Below are 27926 nucleotides of genomic sequence, written 5' to 3'. Positions count from 1 at the left end.
TGGGTGTGGGTGTTGTATAGCAGCCAAATCGTCAGCCATTTAACGCAGCACAGCGAGCAAAGCTGCTAATTGACTGCTGCTGCTACAGAGTGTTGCACAGGTTGCGGGTAGGGACGGGTGGGAGGGTGGTAGGTAGGCGAGCAGCAAGTGGATGGATTGTGGTTGATGGCATGTGGACTGCCCGCTTTGTGGGCCAAAAGTGCAAGTGGCAAGTGGCAAGCGGCAAGCGGCAAGCGCCAAAAACAAGAATCGATGCCAAACAATTATAAACAAAATATTTAATCAAGAGCCAAGCCAAATGCAACCGCAGCAGCAAACAACAAGCAAAACAATATGAAATATAACTGTAAATTGAGCAGAGGCCAGCACGCACGCACACACACACACATATACATATATGCATACACCCTTTTTTCAGCTGCTTCGAATCAAAACGCCAACTTTTTGTGTGGCAACTTTGTGAGAGCTGTGTGCGTGTGTGTGCATGTGTGTGCATGTGTGTGTTTCGTTGCTCGTGCGTATGTGTGTGTGCTTACATAATAATTAAAATTTAGCAGCGCTCAAGTACAGCAGCAGCAACAACAATAACAACAACAGCGACAACAATTGATTCAAATGACGCACTTTGCAGCAGCAACACTTGCAACAACAACAGCAACAACAACAACAGTTGCAACAGTTTCATATTGCACAACACTGAGCCACAAAACAATAAAATACAAATGTGCTTGCAACTCCAGAGCCTCCATTATAGCCCCACAGCCCCCCTCTAACCCAGCTGCCCCCCGCCCCAGCCTTCCCCATCCCCACCACCATTCACACTCTCTATTCCAAATAGAATCGACCTTAACAAGCTTCAGCCTCAGTCGCAACAGTCTTGAAGTTTTCTTTCAACAAATATGCGGGTACTTAGATGCATCCATATGTCTCTGTATGCGCTGCACACATACACACATATGCCGCGTGCAGTGTGTGTGTGTGTGTGTGTGTAGCTAGATAGAAATGTATCTATAGATACAATAGCATATTAATTTCAGAGCATTGCGGAACTATACAATTGCAAAAGATTCATATAGATATATCTCTATATGCATAACTGTACTTTTGTTCTTTGATACTCTTTCACCAAATGAGCAGAGTATATTGGCTTTGGGGAATGCTCATCCGTGCGAACGATTATAGAGTCCACACATTATAAATAATCCCCACCTATAGGATATTCATATATTTAGTATAGACATACATAATCATTAATGCCTAGCTCAATATAATAAGATAAGATAATATAATAATCATAAATCACATAGCATATTATAGACTATTATAATATAAGGATATTATAGGTTTTATTATCATAATTTGTATAAAGACGTCTTTCATTTAAATACTTAAAATTTATGAGTAGACTAAGATAATCTTATCTCAGCTCTACCTGAAGAATATTTTTTACTTGCCTAGGAGAGGTAATCACTTGGAAGTGCTACCGGTTTGGAAGCTCAATTTCTCCTAAACACATATCAATATATCATTATACTACATGTGATAAATATATTAATTTGTATTTTATATAGAATATCTCCTAGTCATCCTATATATTTATAATTATATAATTATGAAGTTTTTACTACATATAGAAATATATACCATTAATATAACAAATACACATATATATATATCTATAAATATTTGCATTTATACATATATTGATATATACAATCGAATTAATTTTCATAAGATACGAATAAAACTTGATATTTGGCAATGGAACTTGATTTTGTTGCGGCTCTTATCAAATATATTCCGATTCATATAGCCAAACTTGAACCAATTTCTACAATAAATAGAATGCAAAAATTCTAGAAATCGGAGAACAGACATTGGATTGCAGTATCTAAGCATGAGTTAGCAATTGCTGCCTGTAAATCAATAAACAAGATGGAAATATTCCACTATTGTCTGATATATTATTAACTCTATATAAATTTCAGATACAGCTTAGCTTAAGGTCACATACTATGCATGCCTTTGGCATCTGAAATTAATATATTTAGTTCCCGAACCAGTTCGAGTTCCAGCTTCAGTTTTCAGTTCACAATTCACTTTATTCACACAAGCCGAACGAACAACAAGTGAAGTGTCGAAAATTCATTAAATTTACAAGGACACAACTTTGGACACTCGCTGTGTGCGTGAGTGTGTATGTGTGTGTGTGAGTCTTTTTTGTGACCTCTGACATTGCATTTAATCTCGTTGACAGCACTTAACACGCCCCCGAGTCGTAAAAGCAGCGACGCCTGGCTAAATAAAAGCTCACTTCAGCTTGTGGGCGGCTGGGCGGTGCGTGCTGCAGTTGGGTGGTTGACGGTTGCTGTTGTTGTTGTTGGTTGTTGTTGCTGTTGGTTGTTGTTGTTGTTGCTGTGTGTAGCGGATTATTTAAGTTTATAATACGCTTAGGGGTAATTTTAATCTGTTGCAAATTGTTTTTTTGCTGCTTGAGCTAGAATCAACGGCAACACCCTGCACCACCCTGCACCACCCAGCACCACCGGCGAACCAGGCGAAAATCAGCATCTATAAAACATCTTTTTGCATCTCAGTGGCCGTTGCTTGCACATAGCACATACAGTTGCTCGCATTTGTGGCATATTTCATGGCAATATGGTAATCCACATGTGTGAGTGGGGCTGAAGTGGGGCTAGAGTTGGTCTAGAGTGGGGCTGGAGTGGCGCTGGAGTGGGGGTGGATGGCACAACTGCGGTTGTGATTTGGATTTCGGCTCTGCGCTGCCTGCGTCGTTTCATTAGGCGAGCGCTTGCTGGCCAAGCGTGAGCATGGGCATGGGCGTGGACGTGGGCGTGAGTGTGGGCGTCGACGTGGCTGGCTGCCCCGTTTGGGGAACAATTGTAATTTCACTTTTTTTTCGAGAGTGGAAAAATGAATTTTCATAATTTTGTTCAGTGTTTTGTTTTTCACAATTTATGCGACGAGTATTTGGAGGCGGGTCAGGGTCATAACGGCGAAAAGTCGCTTAACTTTAATGGAATGAAACAAACAAGGAGCTTGTAAGAGAAACGAAACAATGGAAGTGGAGCATCGCAGAATATACATTTGCCAAGAGCTGTTTCAAATCCGTTTCGGCTTCACTGTTTCGCTGGGCACATTCCACTATCATGGAACAGTGGAATGAGACAATAGCAAACCAAACTCAATACATATACTATGCTTATGCCATACATATAGCTACAGCATTAAGCTTCAATAGATATTGGGCCAGTATCTTTAGTTCCATTGCCACTTGTTTCAAGTGGTAAACTGGAATGTAGCTAAGCTCCACTCATTTTAGGCGGAATAGTGGAACGTCATTTTTCACAAACAGCGATACTGATTAAATCCACTCCGTTAGGGATGTAATGAAATGGAACACCACTCCTTACAATTCCATAATTGAAGGCAATTTTTAATTCGACAGCTGAGGGAATGTTTGGAAATGGGACATCAGTTCATTCCAATTGAGCTGTAGCATACAATCAATATATTGTAGTTATATTTTAATTGATGATCGTCCTTGTTTCATTCCCACTCGTTTCAAGTGGAACAATGGAAATGAAACACGCACCACAAAGTATTGAGCAGAGCGCACAATTAAGAATGGAGCAGCTTACATTATAATCTTACAGTTTTCACACACCGGCTGTTTCATTTCCGCATTCCCCAGGCAATCACCTTCGGGAATTCTAGTGAAAACTGCTCGATTTGCTGCTTTTATGATTTTGGTCCATTTGAACAGTTTCCACCATATGTTCCACATAATATCCACAGACCGTTAGCGTATTACTGTAATTTAGACACAGTTGGCAGCCAAGCGGCACGTACGGAAAATCAATTCGCATTTACTGAATTAGTGCTCTATAAATTTGTTGTAATTATCCCTGCCCAATGTAGTTTATGCTAAATATTTTCTCAATTACACAAGGAATATATGTATATATATATTTCTAGATATTTTCTTCCACTTTTTTGCTTTTGATTTTCGTTTATCAAATAGTTTTTCTATGATGAAAATTCTTTGCATAGCGACACGTGGCCCCATGCCAATGAGATCAGCGATCGTCGCTGACATCACACAAATATATAGATGTATATATATACCATATATAGTATATAGTAAAGGGGAGCAAGAAATCATAAGTTATGGGCAAAATATTATAATGAAATAGCAAATGAATAATGCAAAATCTATAAAAGAAATTCAATCTCTTTGAGTTAAGTCAAGGAAATTGAAAATTTTTAAATGGAAAAAACTAAATCGAATTCGATGAATCAATTAAAACTAATGAAATGAATGAAATTAGGAAAATAAGGAAAATAGCAAAAACTCACCTTGTGGCGGGGAGTCGGGTATGCGCGGACGATCTTGTTCACGATCTCTATCTGGCTCTTGTTCGTGTTCATTTTCTTGATCTTGATCTTGGTCTTGATCGATATCGGGCTGCTCAATGTCTTTCGGGGGGCAGCCAGCCTCGTCAGTCTGATCCCTACATTGCGTTTGGCCATCGCAACGCATTTGCAGGGGCAAACAGGTATCGTCGCACTTGAACTCTTCATCGGTGCAAACTAAGTAAGGCAACAAATTGCAAAGCAAAAACGAATGCAATGAAAGAAAAGAACAAAAAAGGCAATAAATAAATAAACATAAACAGATCGATTTGAAAATAGCTGATGAAACAAAGCTCGACACAACATGATCATGAAGCCAATGATGCTGATGATGACAATCTCAGATCTTGATTGATTCCAATTCTTTTGACTGAACCAATGAAACTTGATCTAGACAGATCTTCAGTTCGATTCTCGAATGAAACGATATGCGAATGCATAAATGTTGATTGTTGTTTCAATAATTGTTGATCATTACCCTTGGCGCAATCCTCCTCATCTTCGCCGTGCGGACAGTCTTTTTTCGAATCGCATGTCATTTCGTCGCAAACGCGCGTTTTGGAGCGGTAACAGAAGAATGTCGCATCGCCGCGGCACTCTGGTTCGCCGGAGCCATCTTCTTCGTCTGTTGGTTCAGGCGTTTCAGGGGCGTTAGGATCTATGTTGTGTGTGTAGGTGTGTGTGTGTGTGTGTGTGTGTATACATAGAGGGCACGTCAAAAGAAAAGTTAGCAGTCTTTTAAATCAAAAAATGTTGTATCAAATATAAACCATTGGACAAATACGCATAAGAGTATATGAAAGAACGAGGGACAGAGCGCAAGACGAATACAGTATGTATGAGTGAACGGGACAAAGACATCAAGGGAGAGACAGAGAAAGAGAGAGAGAGAATGATAGAGACAGCGAGTGATAGAGTGTAGGTTATGTGTGGAAATGCTTTCATTCGATGTGAACCTCAGGTTCCATAATTGTTGACTAAGCTCCAACCAAACTCAAGAACATGTCACATTTCTGGCTTGAGCTGAGTCATTTGAACATTCGACTGAACATAGAAATGGGATTTGACCTATTTAATTCAGAGTAGTTAAAGCCGCTTTGCTCTGATCAGAAAAACTAAAGTGTAAACAGTCTGCAAAAGCAGTTTAAACTTATAATACACATTATAATTTCAGCTTTACCTATAAGTCCATTTGTAGAGCAGGACTTGCCATAGCCCCGAGGAGCTTGGACGTATATAAGCTACTTGATCTATTATATTAAATCTATATTTCCAATATTATATTATCTATATGCATATATGACCTTTTAATATTAAGCATCTAACTTTAAAAATTACTAGATTCATGCTAGTGATTTCCGAAGTGAATCTATCGAACAGAGGTAAATCAGTTGCCTAACTACGGTAAATAAAATATTATGCTCCACTCAATATTTACATAAGCTCTATTCATTTTCAGGGATCTCATTCGTATATTTAAAATTTCTACGCTCTCTGTATAGAGTGGATGTATACTCAAATAGACAGCACAAAACCAATATACCAATATATATATATAGACTAAGACAAGATTTTTTAATGCGAACCAATATCTGATCATTATTGATCTGATCGGTGATATATCTTTTAAATATCTATCTAGAGTTATACATATATCCATTTGGAGATTATCGAAAACGAGTACAAGATGAAAGCGTATGAGTAGAGACAATACGTGCGATAATTTTGAATACGTAAAGACACAGCGAGAGAAAGAGAGAGAGAGAGAGAGAGAGAAAGAGATAATACGGAGCGAGAATGTAAGAGTGATAGACATAGTGAGTGGGAACGAATGAAGCACAGTTACAGTTACACTTAATACTAACAAAAAGATTACGTTTTAATTATTCATTAGTCTAGCATGCTTTCAAATGAGATTAGGGCTTGTCAGTGTGTATGTGTGCGTGTGTGTGTGTATGTGTGTGGGTTAGTGTTAGTATATTTAGTACATATTGTGTTCGTATAATTCCCCTGACCTAGCACACAGCGTGCTCAATAACGGAGACAACAAATATAAATATATAGTAAGAGCGAGACACAGAGAGTGTGTGTGTGAGAGAGAGAGAGAGGTAGGAAACGAACCCTTGTTGGGACGGGCATATTGGCACACTCGATTCTCGCCCTCGCCGGTGCAAGTTGGCTCTAAGGTGAGAACGTTTTGACGGCATAGATCGGCCTCCTCATCGGAGCCGTCGTCACAGTCAACGCGCCCATTGCAGATATCGTAACAGGGTATATTCGGGATGGAGCCACTGCGACATTGGAAGAACGCATCCTTGACGCAGTAATCCTGGCGGGTACCGCTGGAATTGCTGCTGGTGGCCTGGGTAGGGCGACCGGCACAGCGGGCGGGATCCTCATCGGAGCCATCGTCGCAATCGGCGCGGCCATTGCAGACATTGTGACAGGATGTGCTCAGCTTGTCACCCGACTCGCACTGGAAGTCCTCCTCACAGTCGGGGACATTCTTATTGTAGAGACCGGGATTGTTGCGGCGATCGCACATCTCCTGGTTCTCATCGGAGCCATCTTCGCAGTCGTTGTAGCCGTTGCAGATGTCTGCGCAGGAAATCTGATATGGCCGGCCGCTGATGCACTGGAATGGCTGATCCAATGACAAGCATTGATCCTCATCCAGATCGGCATCACCATCGACATCCGCATCGCCATCATCATCCAAATCGCCATCCTCATCAACTGCATCCACGTCATTGTCGGCATCGTTGTCCCTATCCGCATAGGACGGGCTCTGCGTACCCTTCGATGCTGCATAGGGATTCGGAAAGCGGCGATTCAGGCACATCTCCTCGCTCTCATCGGAGCCGTCGTCACAGTCGGCACGCTGATTGCATATTTTCGCACAGGGTATGCTCTCGATTTCGCCGGACTCGCAGGTGAATTCCTCAATATCGAATTCCCGCGGATTGCTGCACTGGTTATCTGTGTAAGCGTGTGTGTGTAGGTGTGTGTGTGTGTGTGTGTGAGTGTGTGAGTGTGGGAAGGGGTGAGTGCATTATGCTTTGTTTGTTTTTTGTTATTTTTTGTTTTAAGTTTAGCAACAGTTCGACATACTCTTTGGGTTTATTTACTTATTTACAATGCTAAGTGCGCGATTTGTTAAGCTTTTTAGTCTCGGTTAAAGCTTCAAAGCTCATCATTCTACTAGACCGAAAGCTTTGACAGTGTGCGCGAGCGCTTACGTTGGCCAACACCAAAGCATCGGTTCGAAATGGACTCTAAGGAATTTCGAAATGGCTTGCAGTGCCCAAGGCAAAACTTACCCAGTGTCAAGCGGAAGTAGAAATCGTCGTCCAGGGAGGCGCTCTGGTTGCCAATGCGATTATAGTTCTGCAGCTGTTCGCGCAGCTTACTCTCAAAATCAACCACATTGGTGGGAATCTCCAGGTTGACGATCACATAGCTCTTGTACTTGTCGTTCGTGGGCCTAGGCAAGAGAGGAGGATAGTAATTAGATGATTGAGAGCATGGCGACAGCTGATTTTTGCAATATATGTATTAAGCAATCATTCAGTTAATCAATCAAACGGATTGACAATCCTATAGTACTGCTGCATATCATTAAGAGATGCAGCTAAGCTCTAGTTAAGATTAGTGGAGCGTGGTTAGGGTATATGGATCCCAATCATTAAACGAATCAATCAATCTGATTGACAATCAAATATCTCTCGAACTACTCGGGTGTAAGCCACAGAAAGTGAAAGTATTTGAATTGTCTGGAGAAACATTAATCAAACAGAGATGGCAGTTGAATGATTGAGAGTAAGACAAGAGCTTCATTTTAAATATACATATAAATCAATCAATCAATCAATCAGATTGACAATCATATAGCTCCTCTGCGCATTATTAGTCCATATATGGTAGAGAATAATATTATAATATTGAATAGTATTGATTGAAGTCAATCATTAATGTGAATGAATCAATCAACTGCACTCGCTCAGCTTATCACTCATATCGTTCGTGGGCCCTATAAACGATAGATGGCACAATTGGATTTATAAGAAATGCATAATGGCTCTAAAGCTGGCAATTGATATATATAGAACAGTCAATCAATCAGATTGATCAATATTTTAATTAAATGTAGACTCAAGCTCTGCTGATTAAAATTCAACAAAACGACTGAACAAAATAATAACTAGATTGGTATGACTTCAATGAAATTAAATCAAGCCAAGTTGTGATAACGTAGATCAATCAATTAATCAAATTAATTGCCATTGGTAGGTCAATCAGCATTTAAATGTTTTGGCGAGTCAAAATATTTTCTTTTTCTTGCAATAAATGTAACTAAATATGGATGATTATCGCTATTAAAGAACTCAAATATTCAGCGAGCTTAAGGCTTGATGTAATTCAACTTCTTGATGTACTGCAAGTCGAATTTCACATTCTTTTTTATTTTTCTTTTTCTTATAGACCGCCTAGAGGCACAGAGCAGCGCATGGCCTACTTCAGTTTGTGGCACTAATGTTGCATGTAATGGACTTACCCGACTTGCAGCAAAGTGCTGCGCAAGTCCACTTCATCGTCGTCGTTCTCGTAGCTGCGCCGGAAGAGATCGCGCAGTCCCAGGCTGATCTCCTCGGTTAGATTGAGGAACTGCTCGCTCTGTTTATCACTGAAGTCGTTCGAGTACGGCTCGTTGACGGTGAATCGTGTGCGGTCTGCGTTTCATGATAACAGATTGCAAACAAAATGAGGAAGAAGAGATAATTCAAATTACAAATTACTATTCCAATTGGATTTGACTGACTCAGTTGGACACTCACATATAACGGTCTCCACGCCATAGGTTCCGGAGCCAATTTCGCTCTCATAATCGTCGGATGCCCGCTTCCGGGTCATCATACGATTCTGTCGCTTGGCCTTTTGCACAGCCGGATTCTTGGCGCGCTTCTGCCTGTGATGGACATCGCTGTTGCCAAAGAGCCGGGTGAGCTCGCGACGCACACGCTTGACGCCCTGATGGAACCAGTTGCCCTCCACGGGGGAGTCATCGATCAGAGGCGCATACGACTGCAGGTTGTCAGACCCCGTGAATGGCGTCTGATCCTCCACATCGAAAAACATTTTGTCATTGTCCTCGAGGTTTGAGATTTGCTGCAAAACGAAAATTTCAAATTAATTAACATACTAATTTATATTATAAATAATTATTTATAAAAATAAATAAAAACAAGTAAGAACGTTGCAGTCGGGCGTTACCGACTGCGGAATACTCATTCACATCCCATCAGCAATTTAGAAGCTAAGTATTGTAGAAAATTCATTTTTCGCGATTTGCCACGCCCCTACTGTCGTGGACACCTCATTTTTAGTTCTTAGAACGAGCTAACGGTACCCTAACTGTGAAACTTGAATGACTACGCTCAAATAATGTAAGAATTAATGGGTATTTTTCGATATGCCACGCCACTAAAGAGGCGTAAAAGTTATTTTTGGGTCATCGATAGAGGAGGTTACTAGTAACTCAACTATCCAAACTTGAAGCATCTATTCTACTTTAGCAGACATAAACTTGGCGTTTGCCACGCCCCCTGTGGGCGGACATATATCTGTCGAAGCTTTTGGGAAGTTTTGGGTGGTCAGCCCGAGTATATATACTACATTTGAGGTCTCTAGCGTAATTAGTGTCCAAAATATAGCAGAATTTAAAAAATCACTATATCTTCAGGTCCGATTTGCCACGCCCTAATGGGCAAAGACATATAATTTTTTTGTTAATCTTTATAGAATCATTCAGCGTTCTAGCTTTAAAACTCTTGGAGATAGAGTTTTATCCGATTTGCCACGCCCCCAATGGGCGTAGATATATGCCACAGCTCGTGATCTTGGGGGGTCGATGCGGATCTACATTCAAAATTTCAGCCTTCTAGCTCGTCAGCTTATATGAATTTTCCGAATTGCCACGCCCCCAGTGGGCGGATCGGGAAATTTTTAACACTTTATAAATCGGAGATTTCCACGAGTATGTGTTTCAATAGTTTCAATAAAATTAAAACTTTTTTTACTAAAAAACAAAAGCTTTCAAGCTCTAACTGGGTTGTGTTCCATGCTAAGTGCACAGCTTTACAGTTGTGCAAGCGCTGTCTGCTGTTAGGGAGCTTTTCAACATGCTGTTAAGCCTAACAGCAAAAGCTCCCAACTGCGACATGTTTCTGTTAAGCGCATTAACAGTGTGTTGAATTGGCTGTCAAAGTTAGACGTGTGGGTAAAAGCTAAAATTGAGCTATGTTAGTGCATATGCCATACGTTAGGGTTAACACTCTGTAATAACCATATTTTTAGGAGTTTTTATTTATTATGTATATTTTTATGTATAAGGGGAGTTTTTTTTAAGCATTTGAAAAGTTTAGTACGGCTACATATTGCTCAGTTCTACAAAGCTGTTTAAAAGGAAAATTTTTTTCTTGAAAATATTTAAAAGAGTTTTTTCACATATTTTACGTTCTATTAGACCGATCTTTGTCACATTAATATATGTAACCTATGATCTATTTCAAATTTTTGTTATCTTAAGAAAAAATATATCTATATCTGCATATATAAATATTCATAGACAGACAATCCTATTTTTTGACATCTGGACTTTTTCAGTAATCAGAATTCAAATAACTTTCTATAGTTGATTTATTTATTTGATCAAGGGCAAAGTTAGTTTAGATCGCCCTGGCAATTGTTTAATCAATCAAATATTTGCTCAGACAGGTATATAAATAGCATGGAAGTATATATGAGATATAGTTAGATAACTGTTAAGGCGGCCATGGCATGAATGAATTCCGTTTGCTTAAGCTTTATTATATCATAAATATTAAAAGAAAACACCAAAACAAAAACAAAATGTGCAAAAGATTGTGGCTGGCTTTCTTTGGTTACCTACATATTTTATTTTTCTTAATTTTTTTTTATTACTTTTATAACTGATAATGAGCATGTGTATGTGCCTATTTTGATTTCTAATTCTTGAGGAACTAAATTCAATGACTTGAACTTCTATAAAAAAAAAGTTTACGCAATTTGAAGTACTTGTCTCATCGCTTTTCTCAATTACCCCGAACGGGTGTGACCAACTGAGTTATGCTCTGCCAGCTCAGTGCGTTTGCTGTGTAAATATTGATGTTATCAGTATTTGCTTATCAAACTCTATATTAACTTTTACATTTGATGTCTGACTCTCAAACTGTGCCCGACAGGCCTTGTCAAACTTTTTCAGTTCATTGCAGTTCTCCGTTTTGCCAGATTTTTCGACGTTCAATCGATTCCCCGGTGACCCATATAAATACATCATAAATGTTTTTCTTCAATATTTTCCTCTGTTGATCAATTTATGACTGCAACAAGTTGCAGCAGACAGACAGCTAGACAGACACATGGGGGGATCTGTTTCTATTTGGTTATTTTTGGTCTGGCAATTGATTTCAAGTGTCAATTTTTATTTTATGGCTTTTTACTTGATTTTCATTTTCATTCTTCTCTCTCTGTCTCGCTCTGTCCATCTCACGATCCCTTAACGTAATATTTCATTTGTTGAGCGATACAATTTAACTTACTAGATATGATATAGTTCTAAATGAAGACACGCCTCTATCTTTCTTTCTCAGTTCTTATCTACCAGCCAGAACTTCGGTTCTCAGTCTCCTATGCTAAATATAATCTATTCTCATAGAGATATGTCTAGTGCTTTTACTGTAGTAGTTAGTATACCTTTACTCAACTCGTTAGCTGTGCATTTGAAATTGACTTACGAGGCGAGGCAGCCAGATTTTCTAGATCCCTTACTACAATCAATCCCAAATTTTGATTGCACAAAAACTTGAAATCCTTCTCTGTTTTCTAGTATTAATTATTTCCTCCTCTTTCATCATTGATATAGTATTTCTAGCTCGGTCTATATCTATTTTACTCCTTCTCTGTTGTTCTCTCTCTCACTTCCCGATTATTGTTCTCTTTTCATGTGTCTTTCTAGGTATTACAATCTTTATAAATACATATGTATATATCTTTTTATTAATTTTTTTTGATTCGACTTTCCCTCAATCCTGTGCTACCTATCTCTCTCTCTCTCTTTTATCTCGCTGTTTTATTTTGTCTCTCTCTCTCTCTCTATCTCTCTTTCGCACTCTTTCTCTTTCTCTGTTTTTTCACTGATTTCTCGCGCTCCCACAACCTTCTTCCTTCACTATCTTTATTATTCTCATCTTCTATCTTATTCTTGTTCAGTTCCCGCTTTCTCTCTACGCTTAGCGTTGCCAGATTGCTGACTCAGCCAACTACCAAATTCCTTTCATTCTTTGAGATACCTCCGCACAGCCATTTACACATACACATATGTATGTATATCTCTCTTCACCTATATCTTTGCTTGTGTACTTTAGGCCTTTGTTGCACAGAGACATTTATGAAATGTAGGCCAAATGTGCATAGAGCTCCAGCCCCCCCACCAAGCCCACTCATCACCTTCAACGACTCCACAGCTACCCTTTCAAGTCGACACCGCCGCAGCCGCGGGGCTCATTGATAACCGTCGATAAGGTGACAAACGATAATGCAAGTTAGAAAGTGGCCAACGGCGAGCCATGCTACAGTTGCATATGTCATATCACTAGAAAAATACTAAATAATGTATATACGATATATATATGTATATATATTTATGAGAATGCATTTAGCTCACGCATAGTTCTCGGGGCGGAAATGCAGCACTTGAAATTCAGCTGAAATTTCATCAATCAAAAATCGAAATATCGAAAAATCCCAACAAAACATAACAGCAACAACAACAAACAAACAACTTAAAACAACAACAACAACAAAGTTGAACAAACTTTTGTGTGCGGTAATTTTTCTCAGGCCTTTCGCTTTTGTTGTTCACTCGCTGTTGTTGCTGTTGTTTGGTTGTTGCTGTTGTTGTTGTCATTTTGTTTGGCTGCCTTTTAGCGTTGTCTGCGCTGCGTCTGCGACATTGTCTGGCCACCAACACCGCCTCAGCCGCCCGAGCGTCTCTCCCGCCTATCATAATTGGAGTTGCTACGTGTAGTGCTTACTGCGATATCTGTGTGTTGTGTGTGTGTGTGTGTGTGCGCGCTGCCATATCGATAACATTTTGATTGCGTGGAGTGGGCTGGGCTGGAGTGGGGCGAGCACCGTGGACAGCAGCCGGCTTATTAAACTGCATAGTCACGTGTCGCGTCTCTCGACTTTATGTGTTTACTTGTTTTGTCAACTTTTCGAGCTGTTGTTGCTGTTGTTGTTGCTGTTGCTGTTCTTGTTGTTGTGCGTAAAAGTTGGCCTGAATGGGCCTATCTGGCAGCAGCAAAACAAAAGCAAACTCTTCAACTTGGAATCTTAATGCATGATTTTCAATATCAGCATTTGGTTTTATTTTTATATGCGAACTTAAACAATACTTGAGTTGAGTAAACTAAATTTGATTGATACAAATGCTTGCATATTTATCGATAAATATTCTGCGATCAATTTGAGTGTGGTTGAGTGCATGGAGTTGGCTTATTAAAACATAGAAGAGTTGTTTTAGTCATGTGGCCCTTCTTTATAAAAAGTAATCGATAGATAATTAGAGCTAAGAATGAACTATGTTATCGATAGACCCATAAGCAGTAGTTAGCTTGAGATCAAATGTGATGTACTAGTTAGTAGAGTAACTCGAATTTCCTCAAAACTTTGCCACTACGAGCGTTAAAATAACTAACTAAGTCACTGTGCTATCGATAAATTTAACAAGCGAAAAAAGAGGAATGCCGAAGTACCATAGAAATTGTTAACTATCTAAGACTATGATCCTTCATGATTCCATTATCGATGCGGATTCAATTTATCGATAAATGTGCTCACGCCACAGCAACTAATTGCGGCCTATTTAAATGCTAATCGCCTTTGCTCGGAGCTGAGCATTCGTCCTCCATGGTCAGTTTGTTTGCATTAAAGCTAATAAATAAACCAAATAGTTGGCTATGATTTATGCACGCGAAGTGTGTGTGCAATCTGTGGCCCCAAATTGGCACAGAATGCGCAGCGTTTATTTAGCTGAGAGTGCGGGGAGGATGTGGATGATGTGTGCAGTGCCTGTCCAACTGTGCCAGCGCAATGCTGGCCGCCCACGCGGCGTATTAAGCGAAATTACGCATACGCCGCGTTAGGCAAACAAGCAACTAGAAATATTTGCAAACTTATAAGCGAGCGACACGCAGATGTCGAGTTGAGCAATGTCCTTGAACCAATTCCAAAGAATTACAAAGCACTGCAAACTGGCGACACGACACAAGGCGCTAGACTTGTTGCAATGCAGGTGCTCTTCTTCTTCTTCTTCTTCTAACATCCCGCACACACACAATCCAGTCAAAGGCACGCCTTCTGCTGGCGCGTCCATTGAACCCGAAGCCGCAAAAACCAAAAATGCATTGAGACTTGGCTGGCAAATTAGGCCGGACCCCACAGACAGCATAGACAACGATTTTCGCTCATTTCCTGCGAAAACAACAAAAACAGCCCCAAAAGCCAAAGGCAACCTATAAACCTAGAGAAATTCCAGATTATGACAACACACTGCACGACTAGTTAGTACCCTGCCTATATGTATAAAAATGGAAACTTGAACTTCAGCCTGATTCAAGTGCCTTTTGTAACTACTCAGAATATATAATAGATCCATACAGAGTTAAGCATTGCAATATAGAAAATATCTTGATCTAAATTAAATTTTGGAATATTTCTCATAATCAAGAGCAAATCTTGTTATTTTTGTATTTGAAACATTTTATTTTGGATAGTATTACAATAGGCAGAACTTCAAACTCTGGCGTGAAAACTTCTGATAATTAATTAAATGATGTGCGTATTAAGTAGGCTTGTGGAAGAGAGCGATTCATGGATATGAATGAAAATTTGTTATAGCCAACCTTTTGAAAAAATATAAAACAGTCATATTTGATTTCTTTTGGTTTCATCTTGCACAGGATAACCGAAAGAACTCTCTTGCTTGATTTATATCATTCGTTCAAACATGATACAGACTGTCTCACAGAGTATGATAAGCTATAAATCGCTAAAAAGTATTAGACAAGTTATAGACTTCAGTTTTAATGGGTAATATTAGCACAAGAGTATCATAGTCTATTATGAATCAAATAGAATGCCTACACAAAAGATAAATTCGAAGCTAACCTGCCAAGCCTAACTAAACCTTTCCTTTATTTAGGTGATCATAGTCCAAATCAAATCTCACAAGATTCGACAGACAATAAAGTCAGCTGTCATAAATAAAAGTCTTAAGACAGGACAAGCTAATCTAACCTGACCTAACCTAACCTAACCTAACCTAACCTAACCTAACCCAACCCAACCCAACCTAATCTAACCTAAGCTAACCTCACTTACATAACCTCAAATATACACATATAGACGTATATGTGTATGTACATATAATGGAATCTATCCAGAATATGCTCAAGAATTCCATTGCATTTGTCAAGGCAATCAAGCTGATATCTTAAGTGTTTATATAGCTTTTATGTTTATTGCGCTAATAGGGTTATCGCACACAGGCACAACCCTAACCTAACTGTTTACAGCGAGTGCAAATAAGATAATATAGAGCGTCTATCTTATATATTTATATACAAGTTTATGTTTATATATTATATAATAATATATCTTATGTGATGATTAAGTGACATGTAAATACTTGGACTGCGAAAATGTTTGACGAACATAAAGACTTCCAAAAGAAATCCAAATTTAAATATAATTTTATGTGAATAAATATATAGATTTTTCATATATCTATTCACAGATTAGATTTATGAATATACTCAATGGGTTTTCCAATAACTTGAATAGATCTGTAGATTGCAATCAGCCAGCTATGCTCAAGGGTTGCTCATTGAGTATAGGGTATAACAATTGGCTGCCAAGCCTACGTGAAATCCTCTGCCAGCCTCTCCCCGCCCTCCATCACCCTTCCGTCAAATCATAAATTGTGCGGCACATGTGTGCGCTGGCAATTTATTTTCATCAATTCGCATGTAGTGAAAATGTGAAAATCGCTTTTCGCCAGACAATCGATTGCCAGCTGACTAACTGACTAGCTGACTGACTGGCAATGGAGCATTAACATACACACCCAAACACACACACACACACACACACAGGGGCAACAATTATAAGTTAGAAGGGAAAAACATGTGAAAATTTGATTAAAAATCAAACTCAAGGTAATTGCCAAATGGCGAATGTTGATTTTTGTAGCTCCTGCGGCACATTGCGCATACGACGCATTAGCCCAGCCAACAGTGTATGTGTGTGTGTGGGCGTATGATAAAAGGGATTTTTGGTGCCTGTGTGGCTCAAGTATTTGGGTCTTTGGAGCAAGTGCAAAGCAATTGACGCTGCGATAAAAAAAGATTACGCGATTTAAGTGCAGCGCGTCAATCTTCATCAGCTGCCGCGCATAGCTTAAAAATCTGATCTCAAAATGTGTGAAACAAAAGGGGCTCCAAGGAGGGGGCGCGCAAGGGGATAATGCGGGGAGGGGGTGAGACTGGGTGGGTGTATTTTGCCTTGTAGCTGAACCTGAGACACAAAGCAACAAATTGCAGCGCAGACATTGAAGCTGCAATTTTTCGTTGACTTGAAGCCGTTGCCAGGTCAGCGCAGCAGGAAATATTTACAGCAGCTCAATTTGCCAGATATACATAGATATATACAGATGCTACAGATACTATTTATGCTATATAGACACACACACGCACATTCACATGCATAGTTGCCTCACATTTATTGCAATTTAGTTTGGCTTTAATTAAACTGTAGATCTCTTCTAATTGCTTTGATTTAATTTGTTTCTCTCTTCTCATTTCGCATGATGCTCGTTCTCATTTGGCTGCCTGCAATGAAACCTGTTCGCATGCTGGACAACAGCTTTATCGGATCATGCATAAATTACTCACACCATCACTCGACGCAATCAATTGCCATTTGCCACTTGCCATTTTCCAGCTGCCAGTTGCCAGTTGCAAAGATAAATTGGTTTCAGCTAAGTCGATTAGCGACTGCTTTGATTTTTCAACTATATAAAATAGTTGCCTGCAGTTATGATTGAGATGTTCAAGCAATCGACTCTCAACACCCACTTGTATATACTATATATAACCTTGTGCCGAAATTCGTATAAGCTATGCTTTCTTTTAGGTATACTTGACTCTAGGCTATCCTCTTTATTTTGGAAACTCTATTCATCAATGACATACCCTACTTTAAGCCTCCTCTTCTTGTCTCTTCTTGCAGGAGTGTCTAGCTATGAAATACTCTATCACTAATACCCTGAAATTCTATCACAATATATTTTATGGTCTCTTCCACGCCTTCTTCTGCATATTATACATACATATGTATGTATTCATTTCGACTGAAAATCTTTCGTTGATTATTTTCCTTCAACTATTTCACTCTAGACTATATCCGAATATTTAGCTTATTTTTCAAAATTCCATTTCGTGTATTTCCCTATTGACATCCAAATCTTTTCCTATTCATATTTAGGTAGAAAAACATATGCATCTATTTCAGTTGTTATCGTATATCGATTCCCTTAGTTATCTAGAGTATGGAAATTATGTAGACTATAGCGGACTACTCTGATTAATTTTCTCAGAAGTTTAATATTTACAATCTTGAAGATTGTTACGTTATGTTTCCCTTAGTCTTATAGACAAGACTCGATCTGACTATTAAGTTTGATCGTCTCCAAAACTCAGTCCTTACTTAACTTTAAGGCTATTATACTGTCCTTTTCAATTCAAACTTAAAGTATTTCACATTAACATATATACATAGAAAAAATGTTTTATCTTACTTTGTTATAAGTTTTTGTAGTAGATTCATTGCCTCAGATCTACATATATTTTTAAGCTTTGTCTGATCAAAACATAGATCTTAGTTTTTCCTGCTCTAATACACAGTTAAATCAGAACTCTAAATCATTTCACTTTACTTCTCTCAAACTTAGACTTTACTTATGTTCAGCACTGTTAACTATGTTTCTCCATTGATATCTAAGCCTATATCTATTCACATTTAAATAGGAATAAAAGGTTTTGCATATTTTTCAGTTTTTGCATTAGTTCTCACGCTTAGGGCATTTGCTGTTTACAAATTTGTGATCCATTTACTGCATTTAGCCTGTGACCCAACGGCACCCGCTGAGCATTCACAATAGCAGGAAATTAAATTCCATGTAACAATAGGCAAAGGCAAACAGCGCACTGAAAGGCGTTGAGTATTATGTAGATAGATAAATACAAATATATGTATGTCCATATATATATGCAATCTATATTCCCATCTGTATTTATATATATATATATATATATATATATATATATATATATATATATATATATATATATATATATATATGTGACACCTGCATGTGAATTAGCTAGAGAGAGATTGTGCATAGGTCTCAAGTGCTCGGCATGGGAAAACAACAAAGCCAAAGTTCAAATGGAAACTGTCGCCTGTTGTTGCCGCTGACGTTGTCATTGTTGGGATCCATCATTGTTTTGAGCACTTGATAAATCTCTGCTCTTCTCTATTATAGGGATATATATGTGTATAAATATGTATCCATGTCTGCTATACAAGTCCCGACATAGTGTGCAACTCATTTAAATGGCTCGCTCTCTTTTCTCTTCCTTTCCTTTTTGTGGAGCACGTCGCCACAGTTTTTTGGCTTTGGTTAACATTTAGATTACATGAGCATGCCCGACTGCCGATGATCCTGTAAACTTCTGACAAACTTGCATATGCATTCGTAGTTTATAAGATATATGAAAGGTTTGATTATGGAATGCCCTGTATGATGAATTTTTCCATTTACATTTACAAATCGAAGTGCAAAATATTCAATAGTGGCATTCCAATTTTTATTGCTTTTACCAGGTATTGACAAGCAGGATCTACGCACTATCGATATTTTTCAATCACCTAAAAGAGAAATTTTGTTGGGCTCTACAAAACATATCCAATTTTGATTGCATTTACTGGGTATTTCAAAGCCAAGAATAAACTGTCGATATTTATCGATCTCTCAAGAGAAACTTTGTTAAGCTCTACAAAACGAGCTGCCAGCTTTTGAAGAGTAAAATTCCAATTTTTATTTAAGGGTATTTCAAAGTTAGGAGTAAACTTTTATAAACTCTGTCGTAGGCTATCGGTATTTATCGATTTCGTGTGCTCTCAGAGAAACTTGCATTCTGAAAGTGTTGCATGCCCATTGCTCTAGCTGGTCATACCCCTTTCTGCTCGTCCAGCCGTCGCACTGGGTAATGGGTGTAGAAAGACGGGAATGAAATTCCATCACGCCCGTCGACTGTTGATCCTGGCGCTTTGATGTTTTACAAAGTCGTCGGCAGCAGATTTTTAGAGCTTGCCACGAGGCGACGTTGACGACGCCGCTGGGCGGCCGCTGTGGCAAGTGTGGCAAGTGTGGCAAGTGCGGTAAGGACGGCAAGTGAGGCAAGTGTGGCCTGTGGCACAACACATCAGTTGGGCATGCCGCTCACGTTTTGGCAATTTCTCATAAAACAAACGACCATTAACGCCTTTAAGTTGTCGGCAGACTTTTGACGTGGCCCCACGTCTTGGCGTCCACACAGGGGTGGGGGCTGTGTTTTCTTTTTCTCTGCTTCTTCATCTTTTTTTGTGAACTGTGACGCTGGTGTCACTTTGTTCGTGCCACATATTAAGTTGTCAGCTGCTGCTGCTGCTGCCGCTACTGCTGCTGCTTCTGCTGCTGCAAGTAGCCTATTGTCTAGCATGAAGGGAAGCGGAGCCTTTTGATCAACTAAGCCACGTTTAATGGGCAAAATTTGTGGCAGCTGCCGCCCGCTGACCAGTTGCGTTGCCCCCAACACCCCCCACCCTCTCCGACCCCACTCACACAGAGTGAGTTGCAGCCAATTGTGTGGCAACTATTGACTGATATGCATATATGAAGAGCCAACAATGAGATAGATAGATAGATAGAGAGAGAGAGAGAGAGAGAGCGCGCGGCGAGGCAGGTGAGTGAGCGGATGTTGGCAGCTTCCTCTATAACAAAGCCAATTTGCGTGCGTAATTTGTGGCACTTAGACGCTACGTGCCGCAGTGCGCTGCCACTGCTATTGTTGCTGCCAGGTGGCAACGTTATGCCTTGTCATTTGTCTGCATTAAGTAGTTTGTGTTGTTGGGGGTGCCGAGTCGAGAGTCGGGAGTCGGGAGTCGTTTGCCAATTTGTAATTGAGCATTAGCTATTTGAGCTGGTCAGCCCTTAAACGTTGCCACGCCCCAAGCCCTGTCAGGCACTTGTGCGTAATTAATGTGGCCAATTAGCTGACAATTTGCCACAAATTATTCGATAACAAGTAAAACTGCTCCTCCACAATTCTTTCACTCTTCACATACACTCAAAAAAAAAAAAAAAAAAAAAAAAGTTTTTATTTCGAGCAGCAATACATTTCCATTATTTTAAATTTTATTTGTTTCGAAATTATTTTATCTGATTTCGTTTTTGTTATTTCCTAGTAAAAATAAATGATATGACTACGATAAAAAAATATATAATTAAAAAGTCTTATTTAAAACTATCAAATACTTTGACAAACATATTTAAAATTATTTCGATATTTCCTATAAAATATTTTTAAAAAGCTGACAACAAAAATACTCAAAAATCTAAACAATTTTTTCCGAACGGCCACAATTCCGGCTCAAGGCGGCCATTTGAGAGATATCATATTCAATAGGTGGTTGACATCACTTCATAAGAAAATCTACTTAAACCAAATAAAATGTTTATTATCGTCAATATCAAAAAAAAATTGTGTTGGCCTTTTATTTAAAAATACCATGGTTTCTAGGATACCAAAAAATTGCACTTTCGTAAATGAGCATGAGAGCAGTAAATAGCATTAAATTGGCCTGCAAAGGTTAAAATATACTTTATATACTATGCCTATACGTGTAGTATGAATATACTATAAATTACATTATACGAATAAATTGAGCTTGCTATAATCCAAAATTATAGAATTTATATTGTTAATAATTTTTGTGTAGTTTAATTTTTATTTTTATTTCCCAATCTTCAACAAATTAATGCATTTTTTTCAGTGTATTCTGAGCACAAATGTTAATAGCATACGAAAAGTTCAATTCATTTTGAATGCTTGGCATTTGTTTCATAAGAAAATTTCGGTGCTTAAGCCCAATTGAGCCCAATGAATGCTATACAGTGTAAAATTAATAAGCACACGTGAATGTACTCTACTAATTAGATAAAATATGAAAGCTGAACTTTGGCAAAGTGTTTGAACTTTAAAAGCTAAGCTCGACTTTTGGCCCTAGCAAAAGCTTTGGAAAAGCCCAAGTCATGCGACTCTGGAGGCTTGATAGCCAAGGTAATTAGGCAGGTTACAAAAAACTACATTTAAGTAAAATATTTGAGTGAGTGTCTTTTTTTTCTGGTTTAACTTAGAACATTAAAAGTTATTGTTATTATTATTTTGTTTTTCTTGTTGTTGTTTTTTATATTTTGGACCCATTGCAGATGGGAAATCAGGGTATAATGCTTTTGTTAAAATGTATGTAACAGGCAGGAGAAGGCGTGGCATATTTCTGATATATATATATATATTATTGTCCCTCTGTTCGTATTTTTGCATGTTCATCCACCCGTATGTACGATCGCGTCAATCTCGAAACCTGTACGAGCTAGAGACCTGGAATTCCGTTTGTAGATTCCTATACAGTCCGCGCTGATAGAGCCTTTTTAGAAATATCGATTACTATGCTCATTTTAGTGTTATCGATTAAAAAGTCATACGTTTATCTTTAAAGCTAGATTTTTAGAATTTCGCATGTATATTTATTACAATATTACATTATTACAATATTGACTACTATCTTATTTTGAATACCGGAAAAACAGCTCGTCGATGGATTCAGGGTATCTCGTAGTCGAGCAGTCTCGACTAGAGCAGGCTTACTTCTTTTATTGTTGACTTTATGAACTTCGAGCTAAATTTCTGGCTAAATGAAAACAACAATTAGTGTAGATCCCCACTTATGTCAGACCTTATATGCCCTACGCACACACACATAAGTCATATATACTATGTGCTGTGGTAATTTGATAGTTGCGAAAGCGCGTTACACGTTTTTAGCTTAAGCAATTATGATGATCTTTCTGCTTTTCTTATTCAGCTCTTCGTTTTTGTTTTTATTTTTATTTATTTATTATTATGTATTATATTTTGTTTGCTTTTTTTTTCGCGGTATTTGGCGCATTTTATTGTGGCAAAGTTTTATGTGCACTTTTAATGTAGCGTATTTTTCAGATTCTTCTTCTTCTCATTCTTGCTCATGTACATGAGCATTTGGTTATATTTGTCAGTGTTAGTCTGTGCCTGTGTGTGTGTGATTTGTGTAATAATCGTATTGTCGGTGTTTTCAGTCGCTGCTCGTTTTGGCATTTTTATGTCTCAACGTTTTTAGCCTTTTTATGGCAGCTTCTCAAGCTTATTTGCCACGTGTTGTGCGTGCGTCTCTGTGTGTGTGTGCGTGTGTGAGTGTGTGTGTGCTATAAATGTTGCATTCCTATGTTCGACTTGTGTTGCACACATATTTATAGAAATGACTTAAGGCCAGCAGCATCTAGTGTACACAAATGCATTTGCATGCAACAAACTTAGCAAACAGTCGGCAGAAGGCGAAAGAAGAAGACAGAGTTGACACAGCCGACAGTTAGAGCAAAGTATGCAACAGTCAAAGGGACACACACATGCACACATCTTCTAATGTTAACAGTAGAGTTTATATTGATAGTTCAATAAAAGTATTCAATGGAAGATATATAGAATACAGTAGAATCCCGTTATAGCGACTCCGCTTATGGCGTCCGTACGAAAGTTATGGTTCCCAGCAAAAATTATAAAAGCAAACTTAGATGGTTTTAGCGTCTTCCGGGAATAACGACGAACCCTTTCGCGTCGTTATAATCTGATTCTACTGCATATCCGATTGCTGAGTTAGTATTGGGATTAGAACTTGAAGCTAATGCATGGTATATATTTATCCAGATCTAGCTTAGGTCAATCAATACAATCACGTTGATTCTAAAAATAAACTATATAAACTAAAGGTGAAAGGATATGGGTGAGGCACGCATTTTAATTGAAGTTGATCTAAAAATTATTTTGATTCAATGCAAACTTTATACATACATATATTTAATATATATATCTAATATATTTTTGATTTCTAGTCTCTAAGCTTTGTAGCTGCATTGGGTCAGTTCTTTTTCCTTCTCATTAATATTGTATATAGAATATGAATGTATATGCTTCTTGGAACTCGAAAGCTAATGTGATAGAGCTAACTTAGATTTAGAATCAACTGAATTAAGTTTTGTTATTAGATAGTTGTAAAAAATAAAATAAAAACAGTTTTGGGTACAGGAATCTATAAATTTACAACAAAAAAGTAAGATAAAGTGCTTTAGTCGGGATATCCGCAAAGAACATTCTGAGCTGCTTACGGGTTCTACTCTGAGAACTTAATTGTTAACTCAGACTTCCAGATAGTCTATAATTTAAGAGACATTTATGTATTTGCCAAGCTCCTAATATATGAGAATAATTTGCGAATATGAGCGAAAGGTATATAAAATAGGTATGCAATAATCGAAATATACGGATAGATACTGGCGGACAGTAAAACCAGCCTAGATTAACTCAGTTCATTACTGTATACAGTGTAAATTAGTTTATATGCCACGCCTCCTTATGGTTCACACCATCTCGCCTATCTCAACAGCTCTTGAACTGAAGAGTTGGACTTCCGGGTTTATGCTAGCCACAATTTGGATATATTTCTGCTTTGTTTTCTTTGTTTTTGTCTGTCTAATGATGCGCCACAAGTTGCAAGTGTAACCCTGCCCCATCCACTAGAGGTGGCCCAGTTGACGAGCCCTGACGACTGCCCTGAAATCTGAGCTCAATTAGTAGAGAGTTTCCTCTAAACAGTAGGTAAAATTGTTTTGACTATGAGGTCTCGAATGGCAGATACCCTGTAGCAAAGTAATTCAACAAAACGAATAAATTTATACTATATGATAAATATGTATATTATGATGATATGATGAATTGCTCATATCGATAGCTGAGCCTTTTGCTGCCTGGTATACCTTTTAGGCGCATAGATTTTATCAATGGATATCAGATATTCAACGAGGCCAAAGAGCAGGCCAAGCCCAAAGCTGTGGCTATATCTACAGCCTCACCTGGGTCAGAGTTTCTGTCGGCGTGCGCTTCACGTAAATTATCAAAAATTTAATTTGACCAACAACAACAACAACAACAACAACTAGTAACTATATAGCCATGCACACACACACACACACACACACTCACACACAGACAGACAGCTATATCTACGGGCGTGTGTGTTGCTGTGAAACAATTTTGCGGCCGGGCGTGCTTCAGTTTTAATTTGTCAAACTTTGGCAAACTCTAGCCCCACAGCGCGCCGGCAGCAGCTTCTGCTGCTGCTGCTGCTACAGTTACAGTTACAGTTACAGTTACAGTTGCTGCTGCTGCTGCTGACGAACGCTGCGTCTGTTGCGCAATTAGCAATCTGACCTTTTAACCCTTTTGCGGCTGCCCAAAATGCCAGACAGACGACCTTGTAACCACAGCAACTCTGTAGGCCGGGCAGCAGCTGCTGTTACTGCTGCTGCTGCTGCTGCTGCACATGTGGCAGCTGCAGCGCTACTTGAGGCAGAGCTATCATGTGGCAAACAACAACAACAACAACAGCTCGCTCACAATTATCATTGCGCATGTTAAATTTGAAATGAACTATATCGCAAAATTAGCTATTGCTTATTCTTTGCACATCAATAAGCTCTAATTAAAGCTTAACAGCCACATTAACAGTAAACAGAGCACAGAATACTCATTTAACATGTCATCGAATGAAATGTTATTACAATTTGATATTGAATAATCTATATATACATATATTGCACTGAAAACCTATGCAAACGCTTGTCAAAGTTACTGTTAACTTTTAACCAGAGATTATTCAACATAACATTGTAATAATATATATATGATAACAGTTAATAAAAATCATGAACAGATTTTATAATCGATTAGCTTTCAGTTACAATTTAACAGCTACTTTGACAGCCGTAATCAGCTTACTGAAGACACAATTGTCAATGTATTGTTCAATTTTATGATGATGAAGTTCAAGAAGTTCAAAGTTAACATCTAGCTTAACAGGCATAGGTTACTTAAAAATAAATGATAATGACATACTGATAAAATCATCATTTGATCTATAATTGACTCAAGTAAGTTGTGATCATTACTTAATCTAGTTTAACTTTCAGTTAAAAGCTAACAATCACTTTAACAGACGCATGCATTGCCTTACAGAACGTTAATTGGGTATTTCTTTGTGTTAGCTCTTATAAACATAATTTAAACTTGATTGACTTTCAGCTAAATGCTAACAGTTACTTTAACAGTCGCTGCTATTTAAAGAATAAATAGACAATTCGTTTCAGAACACAGCTGTCATTTAGTATGTCAGTGAAATAACAATAAAAATTAACATGTGATTAACATCTAGTTAAAGGTTAACCGTCAGTTTAGTAGTTAACACACTAAGTCAAGCGAGAAGTGAAACGTTTTTGCTATTTACGCTGTTTGGACAGTGTTGTAAAGCGCTGTGAGTGGCATCATCTAGCTGATTATTCATGTATTTTATTTGGCGTCAGTCTATGTAAATTTGAACAGCTGTCACGTAACTCTCATTGCCCCATATGTCCAAGATGCGACATAGTTTATTTTTGTCAGAGCAAGAATTTTGAGTCACTATCACAAATCAAACAGCTGGATAAGTGTTGCTTACCATGGAAGAGCATGACCAATGACGTACTCTCATCGGTTGACGCAGCTGAAGTTGAGAACTGAACTTCTTAGAATTGTTCATAAATATTTATACATATTTTTGCACGATGACTGCACACTAGTTATGCATCTATCAGATAAAGGCAATGAGCTAATTTACTTGGGCTGTATACAGTATTTGTCGTTCAGGCAGCTTTGCAACACTGTAAGAAGTGAAATGTTTTCGATACTAGTGTGAGCAACAGCAAACAAGCATTTCTCATGCGAACAAATTTGCCATTTTACAGCACTGAATACATGATTCCCTTACAACAGCGATATCAGTTTTTTTGTTTTTTGTTTTTGTTTTTTGCTTCATCAGGTATAACTTATGCTCCAGCTATTGCTATAAAAGAAAGGAATTTCAGTTTGTTGCCTCTTACAAACGTACCTCACTCTCTCCGCTTTCGCTTTCGCTTTCTATCTCTCTCTCTCTCTCGCCCTGTCTCCCTCTCTCTCTCTCTGTCTGTCCATCTCTCTAAATCTCTTTCCCTCTCTCTCCCTCTCTTGACATGCTGCTTTATTAAGTTGTACAACACTACTCGCAAGTATTGCACAATCGCTTTGTTCGTTGCCCCCAACTCGAGCGTAAATGATATTTAGCGGGGCATCCCCCAGAGCAAGTTAACTGCCTACACTGTGCACAATTTTCTAACATAAAAATAAAAATAATAAAACTTAAAAAATAAATAAGTAAAATAAAAAAAATCATAATGAAAAATAAAAAATAAAAAAAAAAACAAAAAGCAACGGAAAATTCGAAACACAGTTGCCAGCGGAGGCAGCACAAATCGATGATGTCATGGAGTACAGACGATATGATATCATTATTGTTGTTGTTGTTGCTGTTGCTATTGTTTCTATTGTTGCAGTTGTTGTTGTTGCAAGTGCATAAATCATGATGCCCGCCGCCTCTGGGCGGCAGCCGCATGCAGCTAGCTGGTGTTTAAATGCAATTAGCTGCGGCTTCAACTGCAACTCGACTTTTGACTTCGACTGGCGATCACAGCGATCACAGCGATCACAGCGATCACAGCGATCACAGCGATCACTGATCAACGATCGATGCTGCTGATCATCATCATCATCATCGTCATTATTATTTGTTGTTGTTTTATTTTTCGGCTCTCTGCATCCATTAATCAAACAGAGCCGCAATTCGGCCATCAAGATGTTAACAGCTAAATTATATAGCCATAAAACAGCCAACATTTTCGGCTAGGCGCCGCCGGCTTCATTGTGGGCGCTGCATACAGTTAGTCAGCGCTCGCCCGCTCGCTTGCTCGTTCGCCGTCGATGCATATCGTTAATGGCCGACGCGGCGCGTTGCCCAAAATGCCGGCTTGAGCGCCAGCTGTGCCGCTAACGGCGACGCCGACTGCGCAGCTGGCAGCGACGTCGAGT

At 38.6% G+C, this 27926-nt stretch overlaps 1 protein-coding gene across 1 annotated transcript in view; it reads right to left on the bottom strand.

The window, feature by feature from the left end:
* The window catches only part of LOC6584739 (basement membrane-specific heparan sulfate proteoglycan core protein), a 122689-nt gene that overhangs the window by 72623 nt on the left and 22140 nt on the right, over nucleotides 1–27926 (bottom strand). Inside the window, exons 3-8 of the mRNA XM_044008684.1 lie at nucleotides 9273–9603; nucleotides 8993–9167; nucleotides 7758–7921; nucleotides 6559–7416; nucleotides 4916–5095; nucleotides 4381–4614 (exon numbers count right to left, since the gene is read on the bottom strand). Of these exons, the coding sequence (XP_043864619.1) occupies nucleotides 4381–4614; nucleotides 4916–5095; nucleotides 6559–7416; nucleotides 7758–7921; nucleotides 8993–9167; nucleotides 9273–9603 (1942 nt within the window). The remainder of the gene's footprint in view (nucleotides 1–4380; nucleotides 4615–4915; nucleotides 5096–6558; nucleotides 7417–7757; nucleotides 7922–8992; nucleotides 9168–9272; nucleotides 9604–27926) is intronic.

The sequence above is a fragment of the Drosophila mojavensis genome, unplaced genomic scaffold (genome assembly GCF_018153725.1).
Source record: "Drosophila mojavensis isolate 15081-1352.22 unplaced genomic scaffold, ASM1815372v1 contig_136, whole genome shotgun sequence".
Lineage (NCBI taxonomy): Eukaryota > Metazoa > Arthropoda > Insecta > Diptera > Drosophilidae > Drosophila > Drosophila mojavensis.
This window is presented reverse-complemented; position numbering and strand designations above follow the sequence as displayed.